The sequence below is a fragment of the Mizuhopecten yessoensis genome, unplaced genomic scaffold, assembly GCF_002113885.1.
Source record: "Mizuhopecten yessoensis strain PY_sf001 unplaced genomic scaffold, ASM211388v2 scaffold9299, whole genome shotgun sequence".
Lineage (NCBI taxonomy): Eukaryota > Metazoa > Mollusca > Bivalvia > Pectinida > Pectinidae > Mizuhopecten > Mizuhopecten yessoensis.
The window spans coordinates 798,609-816,188 of NW_018407978.1; the positions used below are offsets into that span (position 1 = coordinate 798,609).

General features: G+C 33.6%; 2 protein-coding genes across 2 annotated transcripts in view; both read right to left on the reverse strand.

Annotated features, from left to right (window-relative positions):
* Positions 1-1,901: 1,901 nt before the first annotated feature.
* Positions 1,902-14,407, reverse strand: LOC110457674. Its single transcript, XM_021509035.1, has 16 exons — positions 14,322-14,407; positions 13,940-13,972; positions 13,131-13,151; positions 11,595-11,615; positions 10,938-10,967; positions 10,389-10,403; positions 10,007-10,042; positions 9,617-9,646; positions 9,234-9,263; positions 8,883-8,918; positions 8,521-8,562; positions 7,200-7,527; positions 6,430-6,618; positions 5,789-6,039; positions 3,541-4,163; positions 1,902-2,432 (listed from the first exon to the last, which is right to left on the reverse strand). The coding sequence occupies exons 1-16, from the start codon at positions 14,396-14,398 to the stop codon at positions 2,122-2,124; spliced, it is 2,073 nt and encodes a 690-aa protein (XP_021364710.1). The 5' UTR covers positions 14,399-14,407; the 3' UTR covers positions 1,902-2,121.
* Positions 14,408-15,423: 1,016 nt separating this feature from the next.
* LOC110457675 overlaps positions 15,424-17,580 on the reverse strand; it is a 47,233-nt gene continuing 45,076 nt past the window's right edge. The window contains exons 21-22 of the mRNA XM_021509036.1: positions 16,158-16,187; positions 15,424-15,482 (exon numbers count right to left, since the gene is read on the reverse strand). Of these exons, the coding sequence (XP_021364711.1) occupies positions 15,424-15,482; positions 16,158-16,187 (89 nt within the window). The remainder of the gene's footprint in view (positions 15,483-16,157; positions 16,188-17,580) is intronic.

Consider the following 17,580-nt stretch of genomic DNA (forward strand, 5'->3'; position numbering starts at 1 on the left):
ATGTTATACAAACATTGGCATCGTACTCATAACTTTGGTTAAAATCCATGAAGACTTAAAAGTAGGCTATGGCAATTTAAAACCGACTATGTTATTTAAACATTGACATCATACATTAAACTGTTTTTTAATCCTTATTGAGATAGTAAAAAAAAAAAATGCTATAGGTAAAGAAAACCAATCATGTTATTCAAATATTGACATTATACATTTAACTTTGGTGAAACTCGAGTTATAGTAAAAAATATGCTATGGAAATTGATAATGTGTTATACAAACATTGACATCTGACACCAAAGTTTGGTATAAATTAATATATATAAAGAAAATATAAAAAGAGATAGAATATCCATCATGTGTTATGCAAACATTGACCTTTTACACCAAACTTTGGTGAAATCTACGTATGGAACGAAAAAACTTTGCTATGGAAAAGGAAAACCAATCATTAGTTATAAACCAAACTTTGTTGAAAATCAACGCAATGTTAAAAACAAATATTAACGCAAAATTATATTAAGGGGACAGCGAAAACCTAATAAAAAACGCACAACTTTCACCTGTTTGCAAATTTGGCAAGATGATTGCAATAATTCAGGCACACTCAAAAATTTAACTGAAATACATAATTATTTAGGATAGTCATTGTCCTGAAATCCTAGTCAATTATAATAAATACAAGTATCAATAACCTAATGAAATATGCACCAATTGTTCTCATTTACTGACGTTATAAGATAGTTGCTATTAAACAGGCTCAATCCCAAAATCAACTGTGATTTTTGCCGAATGGACATACTTTTTAATTCAAGGTTTATAAACAAATAACCGTAAAAACTCGATAAAAAAAGGAAATAGCTTAGTTTCTAAATATAAAATAGCAGCACAAAAACGCACCCACATTCACTGTATTTATGGAAATAGAACAGATGCACTGAAACACAAAAATAGCATGAAACGAAAACTGTTATATATACAATAAGGATTCTCATTGTTGCAGTTACGTACGAACAAGTGCTTCTCCGCATAAAGCGTGGCGTTATTTGATTGTGACCATGTTGTCCTCATCTGCATATGTTTGCAAATTACTAGCAGAAATGCATTTCATTTGAGCAAGAAAGCAAAAACTCCTGTGACGTAACACATGGTTTACTTATGACGTCATATATCAATCTTGTTCACACGCTCAAATGACTACGGATAATTATTGGCGCCAATTTTATTGAGAAAGGGTTGTTCCGCCAATGTCGTTGAAACGACGACGCATATACAAAACGCAGTATATAAATTAATAATTTAAGAACAAACAATAAAATTAAACAATTGCTCTATAGTAAAATGTAAAGATATGGATTAAACGGCGTTTTTTAAATTTTCATACCGGGATGAACGCAAATCGGTTACTTCCATATTAAACATAAAGCCTGCTTCTGGCATGGACATTCAATCCCAATATATTGCCTGTGTAAGATTTATTGATTAAATTAATATCCCATGTGAAGTAACAGTTTTTTGGCATTAGTTTAACACAATTATTTCGCTGAGGAAAACAACAGATAAAACAAATCTATCCATATACGACTAAGTGCAAAGCGTGTAACTTATGGATTAATGAATGTAATTCTGTATGTTCGATGTAAAAGTTATAAACCAAATTCATGTTTGTTATATTAAACTAGTTAGGTAACAAGGGACTTTGATGTTACAATTCAAAATTATTAATAAACATAAATGGAATATGAAAGCAATGAGAATCATTCGTGCTATTTTGGTGCTAAATTTGCATTAATACACATAATGCCGAAATAGTATTAAACTTGCAACAACATGTCTGAAACGACAAATGAAATTTGATATATATACTAATATATAATATGGGTCAAAGAAGTAATATAGACGGTAAAATCCCATATAACACTGGATCCTAATGGAGGTATGTCCGTAGGATACGAATTACTTAAAACATATTATTCTACTAATATATAGCCAAATAATTTAGTGAACCATACAATGTGGGCTAGTGTGCAGTTTTTTCTACGTCGAGCTGACTGAAGGAATTTGTGGATGATTGGATGATGAATATTGTACAGCTTGAACCTTATGCCAATGTCTTTGAGCTCGTCACTCAAAGTCAGTTTTCTCTAAAGGCCGACTCTTCTTGAACACAGAGACCACAATGTCGGCAATCCTTTTCAAGTCTCCTTCTTCCAAAGCTTTACACAGGGTTTCCACTCTTTCCTGGTCCGAACATGTCTGACCTCCGAGCCAACGTGTGATGATGTTCAGCCTCAGCAATTCGGGAGTACCACTATGTTTCACCCTGAGATCCTGGACCTCTACATTCCCTATTCCTAGACTGATGGCCAGTTCCAACATCTTGTCTGGTGCGATCTGCTTTATAAGGTAATGCATACTTTTGTCTCCGAAAAATTCTGTAATTAAACAACGTGTGTGATAACATGGAAGTGCGGAACAATGAATATTACCAGAAACTCCTTCGTACTGATGCTGGAACTTCGATCGAGTAAGCGTGAGAGATAGTCATTTCGGGAGACAATGTAAGCCGTCAGTTATTTCATCTTTATTTGTATCTTTATAACTGTGAATTGCTTTAGGAAAATAGTTATATAGCCTATATTACAGGCCTTCACGTCGATGCTATAAAGAGAACATCACAATGGACGTTACAGGAGAGCTGCCAGGTCCAATATTTTATTTTAAATAGATTATGTAATCAGTTAAACATGAAAGACACTTCGATAAACTTCCAAAAGTTTACGCCTCTCGTCACCACGTGAAAGTGGAATCTGGAATATTGTTCAAAGTGATGTGAACGAGTCTAGGTAAAGCGTTTTTACGGTATTTTCCTTTAAAAATGGCCGTGTAAAAATGGAGCTTCGCTCTTAATCGGCCATTTAAGCGGTTTTGGATAGGTAGCGATACACGACGCCAACGTAATGTATCGAGGTCTCATATGCATGAACAATGCTGTAATGCAGCCGTATCCGGCGTTCTCCCCGAGCAGTCGTTATACGGTATTTGACGTTTTGCAAATGGTCGGACCTCGACCAAATATTTCAGAAGATTCAACAAGAGGTTTATTGTCGTAGCACCGGAACAAACTGTAACTGTAAACGTTTGACAGCTGTGGCATCATGGCGATTCTGTCAGTCGTTATAGAAAGGCAGAATTGTATAGGCGACAACAGACTTTCACGCTTGCATGGCTTTCATGAATATTATATCACTTGGTAGATATTCCACTCCCAAATGTTTATACTACAAAAGACGGCATTGTAATTTTATTGATGTAAAGATACTCAGCAAGGTGAAGTGTTAGCCTCACTTGTTTTGCAGAGTACTTTTAAACTGCATCATACGAAATCAATAGATAATGTTCACATTTCTGCAATTTTATTTTGAAAATCATTTCAAGGGGTATATAAAACAAGCATAAGGTTTAATCGCCTTGTTTAGAAAGAAAATGAAGTAATTGGTACTTACAAATGGCAAAAAACAGTATACATGCCAAATGACTTACTTTCAGGTACTGTTTCTGTTTCAGATTGTGCCCTTGCCATCGTTGAAATGGATGTGTCTGGGGTTGCAGCCTCACTATTTGCAGAAAGTGACTCGGATGAAGCAATTCTCTGGGATGTGATGAAACGGTTGATCTTGTCTATATCCTCTTGGTCAAAGAAAGCCGAATGCTCTTCTATTCCTGCTGCTTGAAAGAGAACAGTTCCCATTTTCTTTTCGCCAGTAAACGTGACTACAAATTTGATAAAGTTGTCTTCACCTCCCCGGATGACTTTGATGACGACACCACCTGTCGGTGCACCCTTCCTACTGCTCAGCGAACAGTTTTCTCCAAGAATGGCAATTTGTTGTATCCCACTAACAATCAAACTTGGAGATCTATATTGACATAGTTCAAATAATGCCATTTCCTTCCGTCGTTTTTCTATGGTATGATCAATTTGTGCTTGGGAAACAACTTCAGCGAGTACTTGCCATGTATCATCATCAAATCTTCTACAAATAAAAAGTATAATCCTATGAGGACCTGGGTCATGAAGCAGGTGCAATTGTTTTGAAAATGTTCCCAGATTAGGATTTCTTCCCAGCATTTCTTTAATCTTCTTTCTTGCGTGCAACACGTTCCTAGTATATAAAAATATAATTAAATGTTTTATGTGCTCATTGTTCTGTCAAATATATTCCTAAAAATACAGTGGTTTTCAACGGTACGAACATTTTACAAAATATCATCATGATATAACCCTCAAATGCATCAAACAATAACAACTTAATGAAGGAGGGGTACAAATTTCGTTTTTTATGAACTATAAGTTTCACTTTTTGCATAAAAATCCATTCGGGTAGTGCTGTCATATTAACGTTAGCTTTGAAACCATTCCGAGATATGTGAGTGTTAAATGAGGGACCAAACTCACAAATAACCGTTTATGTGCAAATAACGTGATATGTTTTTAGAAATTTCTGCGTGATTGTAATGTGTTGAGGAACACGAAAGCTGCAAAAAATAGAAAATGACTGAAACTTTTATTTCAGCTGAAGCATAGACTCCTTATAAACGGTGAATAAGATATGTATTGAACAACTGTTTTACAGTGTATTTAAGGATTTGTGAGCAATTGTAAAGGTAAAGTAGAGATAAAAATTACTTTATTTTAAGTTGCAACATACCACCTTCCTAAGTTGTACCTGTACATAAACGTTTGATGCCGATTCATGAGATAGCAGCAGGGATATGCTCTGGAAACTCCTATTTTAGTACTTTCAAGGTAAAAGGTCAAATAAGGGTGTGCTACGCATCGCTTCCCCATGATATACCCTTGAACATAGTTTGGTTCGAATTTCTGAAACAATAATTGATATATGCTTCGGAAACCATTATTTTAGTCATTTAGGCCAACGTCAAAGGTTAAATTGAGGTCACACTGATCTCATTTAAGAGTGTGCTAAACATCTCTTTCCCATGATGTACATTTACCTTGAACAAAGTTTGGCGCAAATTCATGAAACGGTGGCTGAGATGTGCTTTGGAAACCATATTCATAGCAATTAAGATCGGATTACTGTTGTAATAACTTTTTTAACCATTTTTTATTTCAAAATTGTAACGTTTCTTGTTTCAAAAGCCAGATAACACCTGCTAATTTGTCTCGCCGCCACGAAGTAGCAGAAGCGAGACTAAGGTGTTGCTTATCCGGCGATAGCGGGGTCAACATTGAGTGTGTGTTTGAGTTAGTTTCCCTGAAAGTATAAGTGCTATATCAACCAAACTTAGACCATAGTTACATCTAAGGTAGAACATCTCAACCCATGCATCACATGCTTGATGCGGCCTATCTTTCAAAGTACATTGACTTTGTCATTATATCCATCAACATACATTTTTTGCGTTCAAGTATCTCTGAAACTTTAAGTGCTAGATCAACCAAATTTGATATGTGCACTGCTGGTCAAAGCGGGATGCAGGCGCGACATATCAATCCGAATGGCTTGTTAGTTGAACATGCATTTGACGTTCAGATATATAAGTCCATGGTAAAACCATACTTATCTGAATTTATTGTAATAAAACAACTGAGATACAGGTTTGCCCATAAGAGTATTATATTCTTTTTATAGTTTTGATTGACACTTTAGTCAATTAAGTTTCCCGGTTTACCGTACAAAATGATATAAATGTACACATTAGCATGGATACATTTGTAATGTACTCAAAACTTGAATTTGTATGAATATCAAGTTTTACATACCAGCCGAATGTGACCGTTTCAAACCGGCAGACGTTTCCGCTCAATATCTCTACCTTCACATCTTTGTTGATAGTAGGTCGGTCATCTCCAATGTGGACACAAAATAAATCACACTGCTCGATGTCGTTTTCTCCAAGCATGGTCATCGGCATTGTTACAGTGACTGGTTTCAAGAATTTCTCTTCATGCTGGATACAAACAATATCAGAATAGCCGGCGATCTCTGACAGTGGGAATTTGCATCCTCTGAGCTGTAAAGCAATAAGAAAATAAGACATCGGCAGGTGGTCTTGTGCTTGTTGCGAATAACCTCATATGTTTAGATAAGTTACACTTCTTATGCAGACATTATCATTTTGAGCTGTTGGTTGGTGTGCATTTGTGCGAAGGCAGGGTATGGTGGTGTTTTTGCCTCTTTGTGATAGCGCAGATCTTATGCCTATGTTAAAGTGCTATTACTAAAATAGCATGCCAAATGCACTTCACGCTTTTTAAATATGTTACTTAAGGTTATATATAATTTGTCATTATGTTATATGAAACAACATTATTTTCTATACATATGGACAGAACACCTCTCAATTAACAATTCTGTATGCTTCAGCAATTTATGAAGTTGTAGATAATTTAAACTTTCTAACCGTTATTTGAATCTCCTGGGGGGACTTCACGGTTTCTTTGGAGAATTCCAACACCACATCGTTATTTTCAGGGCAGATATGTATATTTTCCTGATCTGGGTTTAATGTTGTTTTCGTGTCGTTTTTCATTGACGTGAAAAACACCATCGTTGTTGGTGGTAACTTACCAGTTACGCATAGCCGATTATTCTGAAAAAAATACATATATTTACATAAGTGAGTAAACAGCTTACTAAAATCCGAACAGATCAGTACTGAGAATGCAGTTCCGTAAACGAAGATTTCACATCTGCGTTCAGAGGCAAAAATGGGAAGTTATACCGCTTTTCTTTTCATAACTGAAATTTCAAGCAATATTCTAATTTTCAAAATGATAAGTTTAAAGTACGAAAATGACATTAAATATTCAGAGAAAAAAACCCGCGCAGATCTCCCATAAGGCAATCATTATGAAAATTCTGAAAAAAGAAATACTTTAGCCCCGAAAGTTTGTAATTGTATACTCTTTAAAGTACATATTTTAACGGCAACTTATCTAACTTTCATGCTTGAAATATTGCGCTTAAGTGTAATGACGATAATTAAATTTCTGTTTACAGCTTTGAATTACATGCATTTCGACTGAGCATTAAATCAAAGCTATAACAAGTAAATTTTTAGTACGATTACCAAATGCATTTTAATAGATTTTAAGTCATGCCCTTTTCCAACTACACGACTCCGTTGACTTATATTTTTTCGAGGCATATGATAGTTTCAAATTTTCCAACCTGCAGAGTCGCAGAAAGCCTTGTCCACTCGTCTCCCTCCTTCAGATGTACGCGATATGATTTGTATGATTTTTGGGCGTCATGAGAAATTATGATATTCACTTCCCCGTCTACTTCGCTGACAAGACTTTCCTCAGTTCCATCATTTAGATCAAGAATATTTGTGGATAAACTGTTCTTTATCAACAAGTCCTTCAGACGTCCCACAGGCCTTTTTGTCAGACAATAAATATCAGTTTCCCGGTGTTCGGTTCTTTGCAACGATATCTCTTCATCAGTTTTTCCGACAAGGTCGACGGTAATGTTAACAACTACCAAATCCTGAATGCTGCAATGTAGCAAATACTACACGTCAAAATGAACACAGTGATGTTTTCTCCTACCTCTAGGTATGTTAGATACATGTGTGTCATACGGGTTGAATTCAATTACATTTTTTACTATTACATCGCGATTAGATTACTATGTTATATTGTGACGTCATAACCGAATGTCCGTCTTAACGTTCTTTGACTGATTCTGATAATATTGCCGTTGGCAAAAGTCACCATTTCAGGAGCATCAGTGCTTGTGTACAAACTTACCTTGAAGGTCCTGCGTGAATTTTTAAGTTTGAGGCATACACTTGGAAAAAAGTACTTTTTTCTGCTCTTTTCTTATATGATCTTCGTTTGTTATTTTGTTTTCTCTAAGAGTTTGGTTCAGAAATGGAAAAAAAATAATGTCATTATGTAGGATATGAAAATTGTACCCTCGGGTAAAAATAGCCTCGGTTCTGGCCCTAATTCTAACCCGATGGTAAAATATTCACGCCCACATACATACATACATATGAATAATACAATTACTAAAAAAAACCATTCAAAATGCATTTTGTGTAACATTTTTCTTATATAAACGATGACTCATTATGTTTCCATTTGAATGATAATCCGATCACATAAATGATTATTTATTTGCAGTGAGTAAGCATCGAATCTGTTCATTAACGATTGCCGTTTTACATGTAGCGACGGTTTAGTTATAGTGTATGTGTTATTTGTAGGAACAAAACTTCGGGCGTGGATACCTTAATGCTAATGTTTGTATGGGGCATGGACTGGAATTTATGGCAAAAATATATACATAACACGTGACTCTTGACGAACCATACTATTGGTCAAGACAAGTTCTACATGTTGCATATGAGAAATTCAGATATGCTGTTTTCCAAATTAACAAAGATGCGTTCCATATGATAACTAGCTATGTCTAACATTACTGGTGAGTAATTATTGCAATATTTTCTTAAATCTTTAAAAAGAAATGTAAATTAACTTACATTGTTTTCGTTTCCAGGATATCTTTTAAAGATGATTTCATCCTTTCAAATAAAATACAGTGAATGCACCATATCTCTCATAAATGAATAACAATGATAATAATTCAAAAATCTTTCGATAATTCATGTTTACAAAAAAAAACTTTGATTAAACCATATGTCTGTCAGAATATTTATGGTGTGTCCATTAGCTGAAGCCAATTGTTTCGTTTTTGAAGATAATGTATTTATTAAAACAATAATACATACATGTATGAATAAAAAGTATCAGGAAAGTACTCGGTATAGACAATTTTATACAAGTGATAATAAGAAATAAAATAACAAATTTCATTAATCGTTATACAATATCAAAATCTTACTTGCTCAGACGATCCACCAACGGGCTAGATTCTCCCCTAAAGAAATTAGAGCATATTATTAATATAACGCTGAGTTTACAAAACTCTTTATGATTCATCTAACGAGTTTAAAGTTTACTTGAGAAACTCTCAGTATCTTTCTTAAAAACAATGAATGCAGGAAATAAATGCAACTTTCTTTACATATTTAAAACCCCTAAATTTAGGTATCTTTGATTTACCTCATTCACTATACTTCCCCAGTTCAGACATAAACCGCTTTAGCCTTTTTTGACCGTTGTCCGTCACATTGAATTAAACACGCATTGCTTATGCTCATTATTACGATCATCTCATAAAATATATACTTACATGTTCGGAGCAGCACGAGCCTCTCCCAACCTAGAAATTGTTTCAACAAATTCATATAATGTTGTCAAATGGTATAACATTCGATTGATAGAAGTGTTCATTTAATATGTTTACCGTTGTGAAACTACTTTAAGCTGTACTGCTTTTGGAATAAACTTTTCATTTCGCAATGTATGTATGCTTTATATTTCTTTCCATGAGAACATCGGTCTTGCATTTCACATAAATACATAACAGGTGAAATAACGTATTCTATATCTGATAATTTAGATCACCAAGCTGATGTATATTATAATTTTACTGAAATTGTTTTGATCAGGCTTCAGTATCTTCTATCTTGAACGATTGACTTATTTCGAGAGATATAACGCAATGACACTTGCCTGGTGTTGAACAACTGGACAGCTCTCACCCTGAAATAAATAAATGGCAAAGAATGTCAAATTAAAATTATTGTACGACTTTTATGCGAAATAAAGTTGCAGTAATTGGTATAGCATTTTTCAGAAAATATTTATTAATTAGTTTTTTATTTGGAATTGTGCCACAGCTTTATATCTAAAAGTTTGAATTATGGTTCATCGTTATAAATGTTTATGATTTTATAAAAAACAACATATACACGTAGTGATGCCGTTCTATAGTTGCTGATATATTACATTTCTACTCAGTGTCATGATTTAAAAGAAAAGAGAGCGTAGGGATATTTAAGAACATGTTTCGATATATTTACAAAATGTATCATCAACCAGTCCAATGTTAAATGTACTTACATAAAATGAAAAATGTCCAGTAAGATTGCAGGCCATCTGTAATAAAGATCGACTAACATCTTTTAAGTCGGACGTGAACATGATTTTACTGACATATTTGGTTAAAATGAGTAGTCTTAAGAGGTTATTTCACTAAAAGTTTTAGAATGAAAGGATGATTGAAGTACTGCATGTTGTGTATGTTTCCTTCAACTGCGTCTCAATGAATGGTTTAGACCAGCTTTAACAACCCGAGCACTTCACATAGGCTTTCAGGCACTAAATTACTAGCTGTTCTATCACAACAATTCTCTTCAATTATTCAATCAAAAGTCACACGCATTGTACATTATTATGAACATAAAATTATATTATTTTAAGGATGCTGCATTTGAATACAAACCTTCCTCCTTCACACCTGTAAAATAAAGAACATAGCTGAATATTTAATGATAAAATATTGTTTTTATTACAATAGAAACAGGTATTAAGTGATAATACATCTACATTTCGGTAAAAACCGTTTGCATTTGACGGTATGAACACAAGGTAAAGTAAACAGTGATGATGGGGACAATCGGAACACATGTGGGAAACTCTACGCATGGAAACAAAACTTTAAGTAACGCACTTGAATACACATTGCAAATAAAGGAATGAACTTTGAAGGTTTAAGCTATATTTAACGTCGAGTATTGGTAAATTATTTGCTTTTATACGGTGAAAACCATTATGTAGCGACACAGTAAAGATACTTTTCACCGAGCCCGAATATATTTATTATACTATATATAGCTTATTATTTATTGTACTGTAAATGGGTATGCAAAATATAAGACGAAATTATCATAGTTTCCGTTTGATTATATTTTTACCATTTTCTGTATGTTAGGTTTACTATATCTTTATCACTGGAAATAATAGCTAAAATTAAATCATAAACATAACTTACTTTTGATGGATGTTCTGAATCTTTTCCAAGCTGAAACAGATACGTAGCAGCTTAATGCCGTATTATTTTTATGACATGTATTGACACAAGGATTCATACAAAAGTGAATAGTACAATTATCAATTTTTATATTCAGAGATACTGTTGATTCTTCGTCATCTGAAAGAAATTAAGAAGGAATTCGCATCACATGTATCATTGAGAATTGGAATTATCAATTTTTATGTAGTTATAGTTATGAAGTTACTATATCACATATCATTTTGAGTGTAAAAATGAAAGCATACTGTATCAATAGTTGATTCGTTTTAATTGTTATGTTATAATGAAAGATACGTTCATGTCCTTTTTACATATTGTTCATTTATTTTAACATCACGATATATGATTTTACTGTTACATGATCTCAATAATGAAAACAAAACATCATATATGCAAACAAATCCGGTACATATAATAATTTATTATATTAAGATAATCCTTCAAACATCAAACCAATGAAATTATAAAGCGATCTACTGAAGTATTGACAGCTGCATCATACTATACATAAGGTATATACATTAATATAAAATATGATCAGTGTTCTGTTCATCAGTTTTGAAAGCTTCTTTTCATTGTGTCTGTGATAATGTGATAAAATGAGAGCATACTTACATGTCTGGCCAGATATATGCTCTAAAAAGAAAATGTTGCAGTAGCTTCAATCGCGTCTAATCTCGTTTAAAAACATAACTTTTAGAAATGAAATTCAGATAAGCAGACGTCGAAAAAGGCGTTAGCTTATAAAGAGTACCACTCCAATAGCTATGATCTCAAAGAGGAATAACACTGTGTAACTGTTTGTTCTTCTCTGTTTGGATTATATCGCCTCGTAAAGCAAAGGTACATCAACGCATTTCCCCCTTACTCAAAGTTCCTTTAATAATAATCATAATAGTTCGAGGTTCTTATACAAATTGCAATATACTTTACCAATACCTAGTTCGTAGGTCGTCTCAAAGCGGTTCACAAATTATTATCCGTGGTTATAGGACCTTTGCAACCAACCGATATTTTTCTTAACTCCCTGAGGAGCATACAGCTAGTGCTGCCATTCGGCGCTCACAGCTAGCATTTAACATTTCTAGCACTGCCCAAACACGTACTAATTTACAGCTGAGTAGACTGGAACAAGCGAAGTAAAGTATCTTGCTCATAGATGCAACACAGTGCCGTGCCGTGACTCGAACCCGCAACCCTTCGGTCACAAGTCCAGCGTCCTACCACTTGACTACCGTGCTTCCTTGTCAATGTATTCATATTCAATTCTGATGTTGTGTATTTACAATTACTTGGTAGCAATACTTGTAAGATTTAGGATCGGAAGTGAACAGATTAAGAGTTCGACCCCTGGAATTTAATTAATATTATTATTATTATCATAATTATATAGAAAAACTTTTTTTAGAAATAAATAAAATGAATATCTCATAATTGTGCCAATATATCTAATTTGATAGTATTCATTTGCGTATTTGTCAGCTTTCCTTAATGGACATAACAAGACATCCGTATACATACGTATCATATTAAGAAGATTATTTTTATTCACATTTAAGTTTTTTTTTCTTATACTTAAATAACATCAGTGAAGCCTTTTACACAATGATCAATATGTAACAAGATCCGCTTAGTTATAGCTGTTGGGATTCATATCGAAATGTTTATCATTTGGTTGAATAACGATTTTAGAAGCCAATATTTGATTTAGAGGTAGTGATAATTTTGTCGTTGGCGTAAACATGGTATTATTCTGTCAATTAAATAAATTACATAGTTTCTAGCAAGATCCTCTTTCATGAAAGATTTAGTTATTCATTTTATAATCTAATACTCATTCGATGATTTAGGAATATAAATTAATTAATCAAAATGATCCGCAAAAAAGCAAATATGACAATAGTGAGCTTACCCTTCCTATCCCATTCAATAATGCTACGTTGGTTTAATTTCCGGTCGACGAGACACATTACTATCAAGGAGAACTAAATGTACAGTGATTTGAAATGTCAGTACATTGCATCAAACTCGGGTTAAATGATATGATCGAGTATAATAACAAATACAAAACATAACTGTATACTTTATATGATGTATATTAAGGAACGAATATCCACTATTAATGAAATCATTCAATGTTTAGATACTTACGTTTTGCGCAAATCTTCAAAACTGAAAAAAAGTCCAAATGTTGGGTTTTTTTCATTTAATTATCTTCCAAAAATTATCAGATCAAGTATGGCGATACAAAACTTAGTCAAGAATTTGTCATAATATTTGTTCACATGTTGCTTCTTAGGCTTTTGGACAGTAAACCAAGACACATGTTTGTATCATTTTTCGAAGTAATTAGGAATAAGGAAATTATTTTGAAATTCCGAAATTAATTTGTCATAACTGAACTACAAGAAATATAATATGCTTCACCTAATGCAAAGGCGCACGATGAAAAGCAAGACGTACATATCCATGTTTGATTACTATGTTAGGTCAGTGTCATTACTGCTTGAGCAAAGAATATCGATGTCTGTGTTAAATGAGTAGTAGAGTGATTTATTTACTTTATAGACGTTTCGTTTCAACAATTAATTATTTTTATTTTAGCATCGTTGTCTATTTCTATGGGTTGGCATTATTATATAAGTATAGTTCATGTAAAAGTATCTTTATCTCTTTATTTTGTGTATAATGAGCGCTATGAACGTTTCGTATCGCAAAAAATGATATTCCGTAAAATATCAACCAAATGAACGCTATGAACGTTTTGTTTCGCAAAAAAATGATATTCCGTAAAATTTCAACCAAAATAAGAAGCCGTAGGACGCAAATGGTACGCAAGTGCTACGGAAACGCTACGCTCAAAATGAAACAGCAAACGTTCACGGGTATGTAAATATCGAATCATAATTAACAAATATGTGATGCACCACTAATGATATAACTAATATGATGCTACTGACCTTTTAAGGATATTTTCCAAGTCAGCTTCCGACCTTCGACAAAAAAAAATACAGTTTATTAGTAACTTGAAGAGAACAGTATATTTTCGGTTCGATGGAAATATGAAGTCAAAAATCTCTCAAAGCATAATAAAAAACATACCTAAGAGTATTATCTTACTACATTATCAAAACAACGCCCCCTCCCCTGCCTCCATTTATTGGTTGTCTCTTGCGCATTAGTAGCTTCATGCAAAGTTTTTTTTTTTATCGAAATTGGTTCAGTGGATAAAATGCGATCGCAAAATGTCAACGGAGACTTTGTTTTAAGTGACCTGATAATGGAATATGTGAACAGTACAGGAGAGATAGATGCAAGCAATCGGGAGATTAAAATTCTTACCTGTTAGTTGACCTCCATTCATCCAGGCTGAAAAATGAAAGAAGACTGGTAATAAATTCACACAGGAGTATATACATGACTGCTTTTATACCTAATGTTTATTCTTTTCAGCTTTATATAGGCTTTTAGTTGTGTTGGACAGCTCGATAAAGGTGGTAAGATGATATGAACGCAATGGTTTCGTTTTTCCATGCATTCAATAAAAACGTCATTGCCAATGAACAAAAGCAGTCAGAAATTATTTAACACCTTTGAGTTTGCAGCCGTTATTAAACCTAATAACGAATGATTCTAAGAGTTTAGTTTTTTTTATCTTTTATCTGCTTGTCAATACATCAAACCAAATTGAACTCAAACACTTTCCTTGCTACCTACTGAACTCAAACACTTGTTATGCTACCTACTGAACTCAAACACCACGTGCTATCTACGGAACTCAAACACTACGTGGTATCTACTGAACTCAAACACTACGTCCTACCTACTCAACTCAAACACTATGTGCGTGTTATCTACTGAACTCAAACTCTACGTGGTATCTACTGTACTCAAACACCACGTGCTATCTACAGAACTCAAACACTACGTGCTACCTACTGAACTCAAACACTTTACATGCTACCTACTGAACTCAAACACTACGTGCTATCTACTGAACTCAAACACTACGTGCTATCTACTGAACTCAAACACCACGTGCTATCTACAGAACTCAAACACTACGTGCTACCTACTGAACTTAAACACTACGTGCTACCTACTGAACTCAAACACTACGTGCTACCTACTGAACTCAAACACTACGTGCTACCTACTGAACTCAAACACTACGTGCTACCTACTGAACTCAAACACTACGTGCTACCTACTGAACTCAAACACTACGTGCTACCTACTGAACTCAAACACTACGTGCTACCTACTGAACTCAAACACTACGTGCTACCTACTGAACTCAAACACTACGTGCTACCTACTGAACTCAAACACTACGTGCTACCTACTGAACTCAAACACTTCACGTGCTACCTACTACATCAGCACGGTTAATTTTAAGCATTGCTCAATTTCTTAATTCTTTTGATATCGTATGTGATCATTTTCATTGTTTAAGATGTTGCTTTTCATAGAATGTCATAGAAAAGAAGGCTACAAGATATTCTTACAACATAAGATACAACACCCAACTGAAATTGTGATTTGGTAAGTGACTTATGATGGGCGTATGGCTCATTATTGATCCACGTACTGAAGTTACAAAATATGTCTTTCAGTTATTTCAAAAGTTTTTATTTTCTTTTATTACATTTATGTATCAAGACCTTATTGATACAAATTCTTACTTCGATAAAACATTTTGAATAAGCTGCACGATCATATTTGTTATTATAAAATCTGAAGTTTCCATTGCTGTACCACGCATTCAGGTATTGTTTTAATAATTATACACAATTTGTGTTTAATACTGAATGTTATGATAAATGTATTGCAATGGTATAGCTACTTTGAATTCTTCAAAATTTTGTTGTAAAACATGTTTCATATCTGAACTTAAATACTCCTATTGAATTATTTATGCGTTAAAGTAATTCAAAAGATTGTACTACTGATGCAGATTTCATGATAAGTGGCTTTATTCCTATTAAGGTTTAATCATTGTAGCTGCTCAAAGATTGACTATAGCTTTAGTTTGTCGCAGACATACAGTTTAACAACTATCCATTTTATTTGCATTCATTTGCCGTATCAGTACATATAGTTTTGATGGGGTTTTTTCCCCAGTTACACAATACACCTTGAAAGCATACTTAAACAGAAAATATAACCAATACTTACTCCGCAGACCAAGTTCGTAGAATGTGAAGGCTGAAATGCATTTTGGAAAATTAATTCAATACTTTTACCAAACGCTGATATATTTATCCTATATAACTGACTTGAAAATACATTTGACAGATTTTTATAAATATTTACGTGTATAATAATGTGATCTTGTTAATTCCGATTTCTTTGGTTTTATTAATACGATAAATCTATACTATAACTGACGGAAAATGATAGATGATATATGGAGAAAGGCGTCCGTTAATTGTTACAACAAAATGAGAATTCGTTTTTTAACAAAAAGCGGAAAGCAATAGACAATTCAAACAATGGTATGCACTGTTAATTGTTTTTTCTTCTTAAAGGATCGACTACGCACCAGCCACATATACTGTTATTGGCGCACTTATTTGTATAACCCGTTCCTATTTGTTTAATTTTGAGAGGCGCGTCTAGTATCTCATACTCATCATTAAATCGAAAAAAAAATGCATACAGTTTACGTCTTGGAGTTCGTACATCACAAACACACAACAACAACAACACTGAATTTAAATGTGGATACATATCATCAGCTGATTGGTATGAAAATTATCAATGGATTTCAAATAACATCTGTTGCAAATAGAAAAGTTCGTTCAAGTTAGTCCTTATTGTTAAACCTAACCGATGTTTCCTATCAAATGCAAAACCAACAAAAGATTACCTTCTTGTTTCAGGACATATTTTGATAGAAGTAAAATGAGCGGAGGCTCACAAAGATAAAAATGTGTGAAAATAAAAGGATTTTTCTCTCGCGAAAAAAAGAACAAATAAAACATACAGTCGAACCTCGTTATCTCGAACTTTTTCAATTTGAAGACCCCGTTTATCTGGAAGTATTTCTCCGATCCCGGCCAAATCTCTTCTATATCCGAGTAATTAAAAATTTCATAATTCGAACCCTGAAAAGTTGTCAAACTCGGATACCTCGAAGTAAGATATTGGTTTCAATAGCGTCAATCCAACATCAAAACATCCCTTACTTCAAAGTGTTCGAATTTGCCAAGATCTAGACTAGCCAAAAACAACATTTAAACACTAGGCTCGTCCATATTTTATAACGAATTCACAGTAAAGTCTAAACGTTTTGATCGCGTTACATGTAAACGAAAGTACGTTTTTCGGAAATAAATAACTTTATTTTTGTACACGTGTTTATTGTAAAATAACATACCTGTATTTGTTATATTGATTACGTATATCGTTCATCGATTGGTTATAAGCATTAGCTATAAATAAAAACAACAACTACTAGTGCATTTCATACCAAATTTATAAACCCGCATAACTCGAATAACATCGTGGAAGTGGCTTACGTTTAAAAAAATTGAACAAAGACTGAATAAAGAGTGGCTTACACATTCCAAACCATGATAATGAATTTATGTTAGTG

What these genes read in the sequence shown, in the direction of transcription:
- LOC110457674 (XM_021509035.1), bottom strand. Translation starts at nt 14,398, where the DNA reads ATGTATATACTCCTGTGTGAATTTATTACCAGTCTTCTTTCATTTTTC. An exon ending in TTTGAAGATTTGCGCAAAAC is followed by an intron (nt 11,616 to 13,130) that starts GTAAGTATCTAA and finishes TTTTCTTTTTAG; the next exon opens with AGCATATATCTGGCCAGACA. An exon ending in GAAACGGTCACATTCGGCTG is followed by an intron (nt 4,164 to 5,788) that starts GTATGTAAAACT and finishes TTTATATACTAG; the next exon opens with GAACGTGTTGCACGCAAGAA.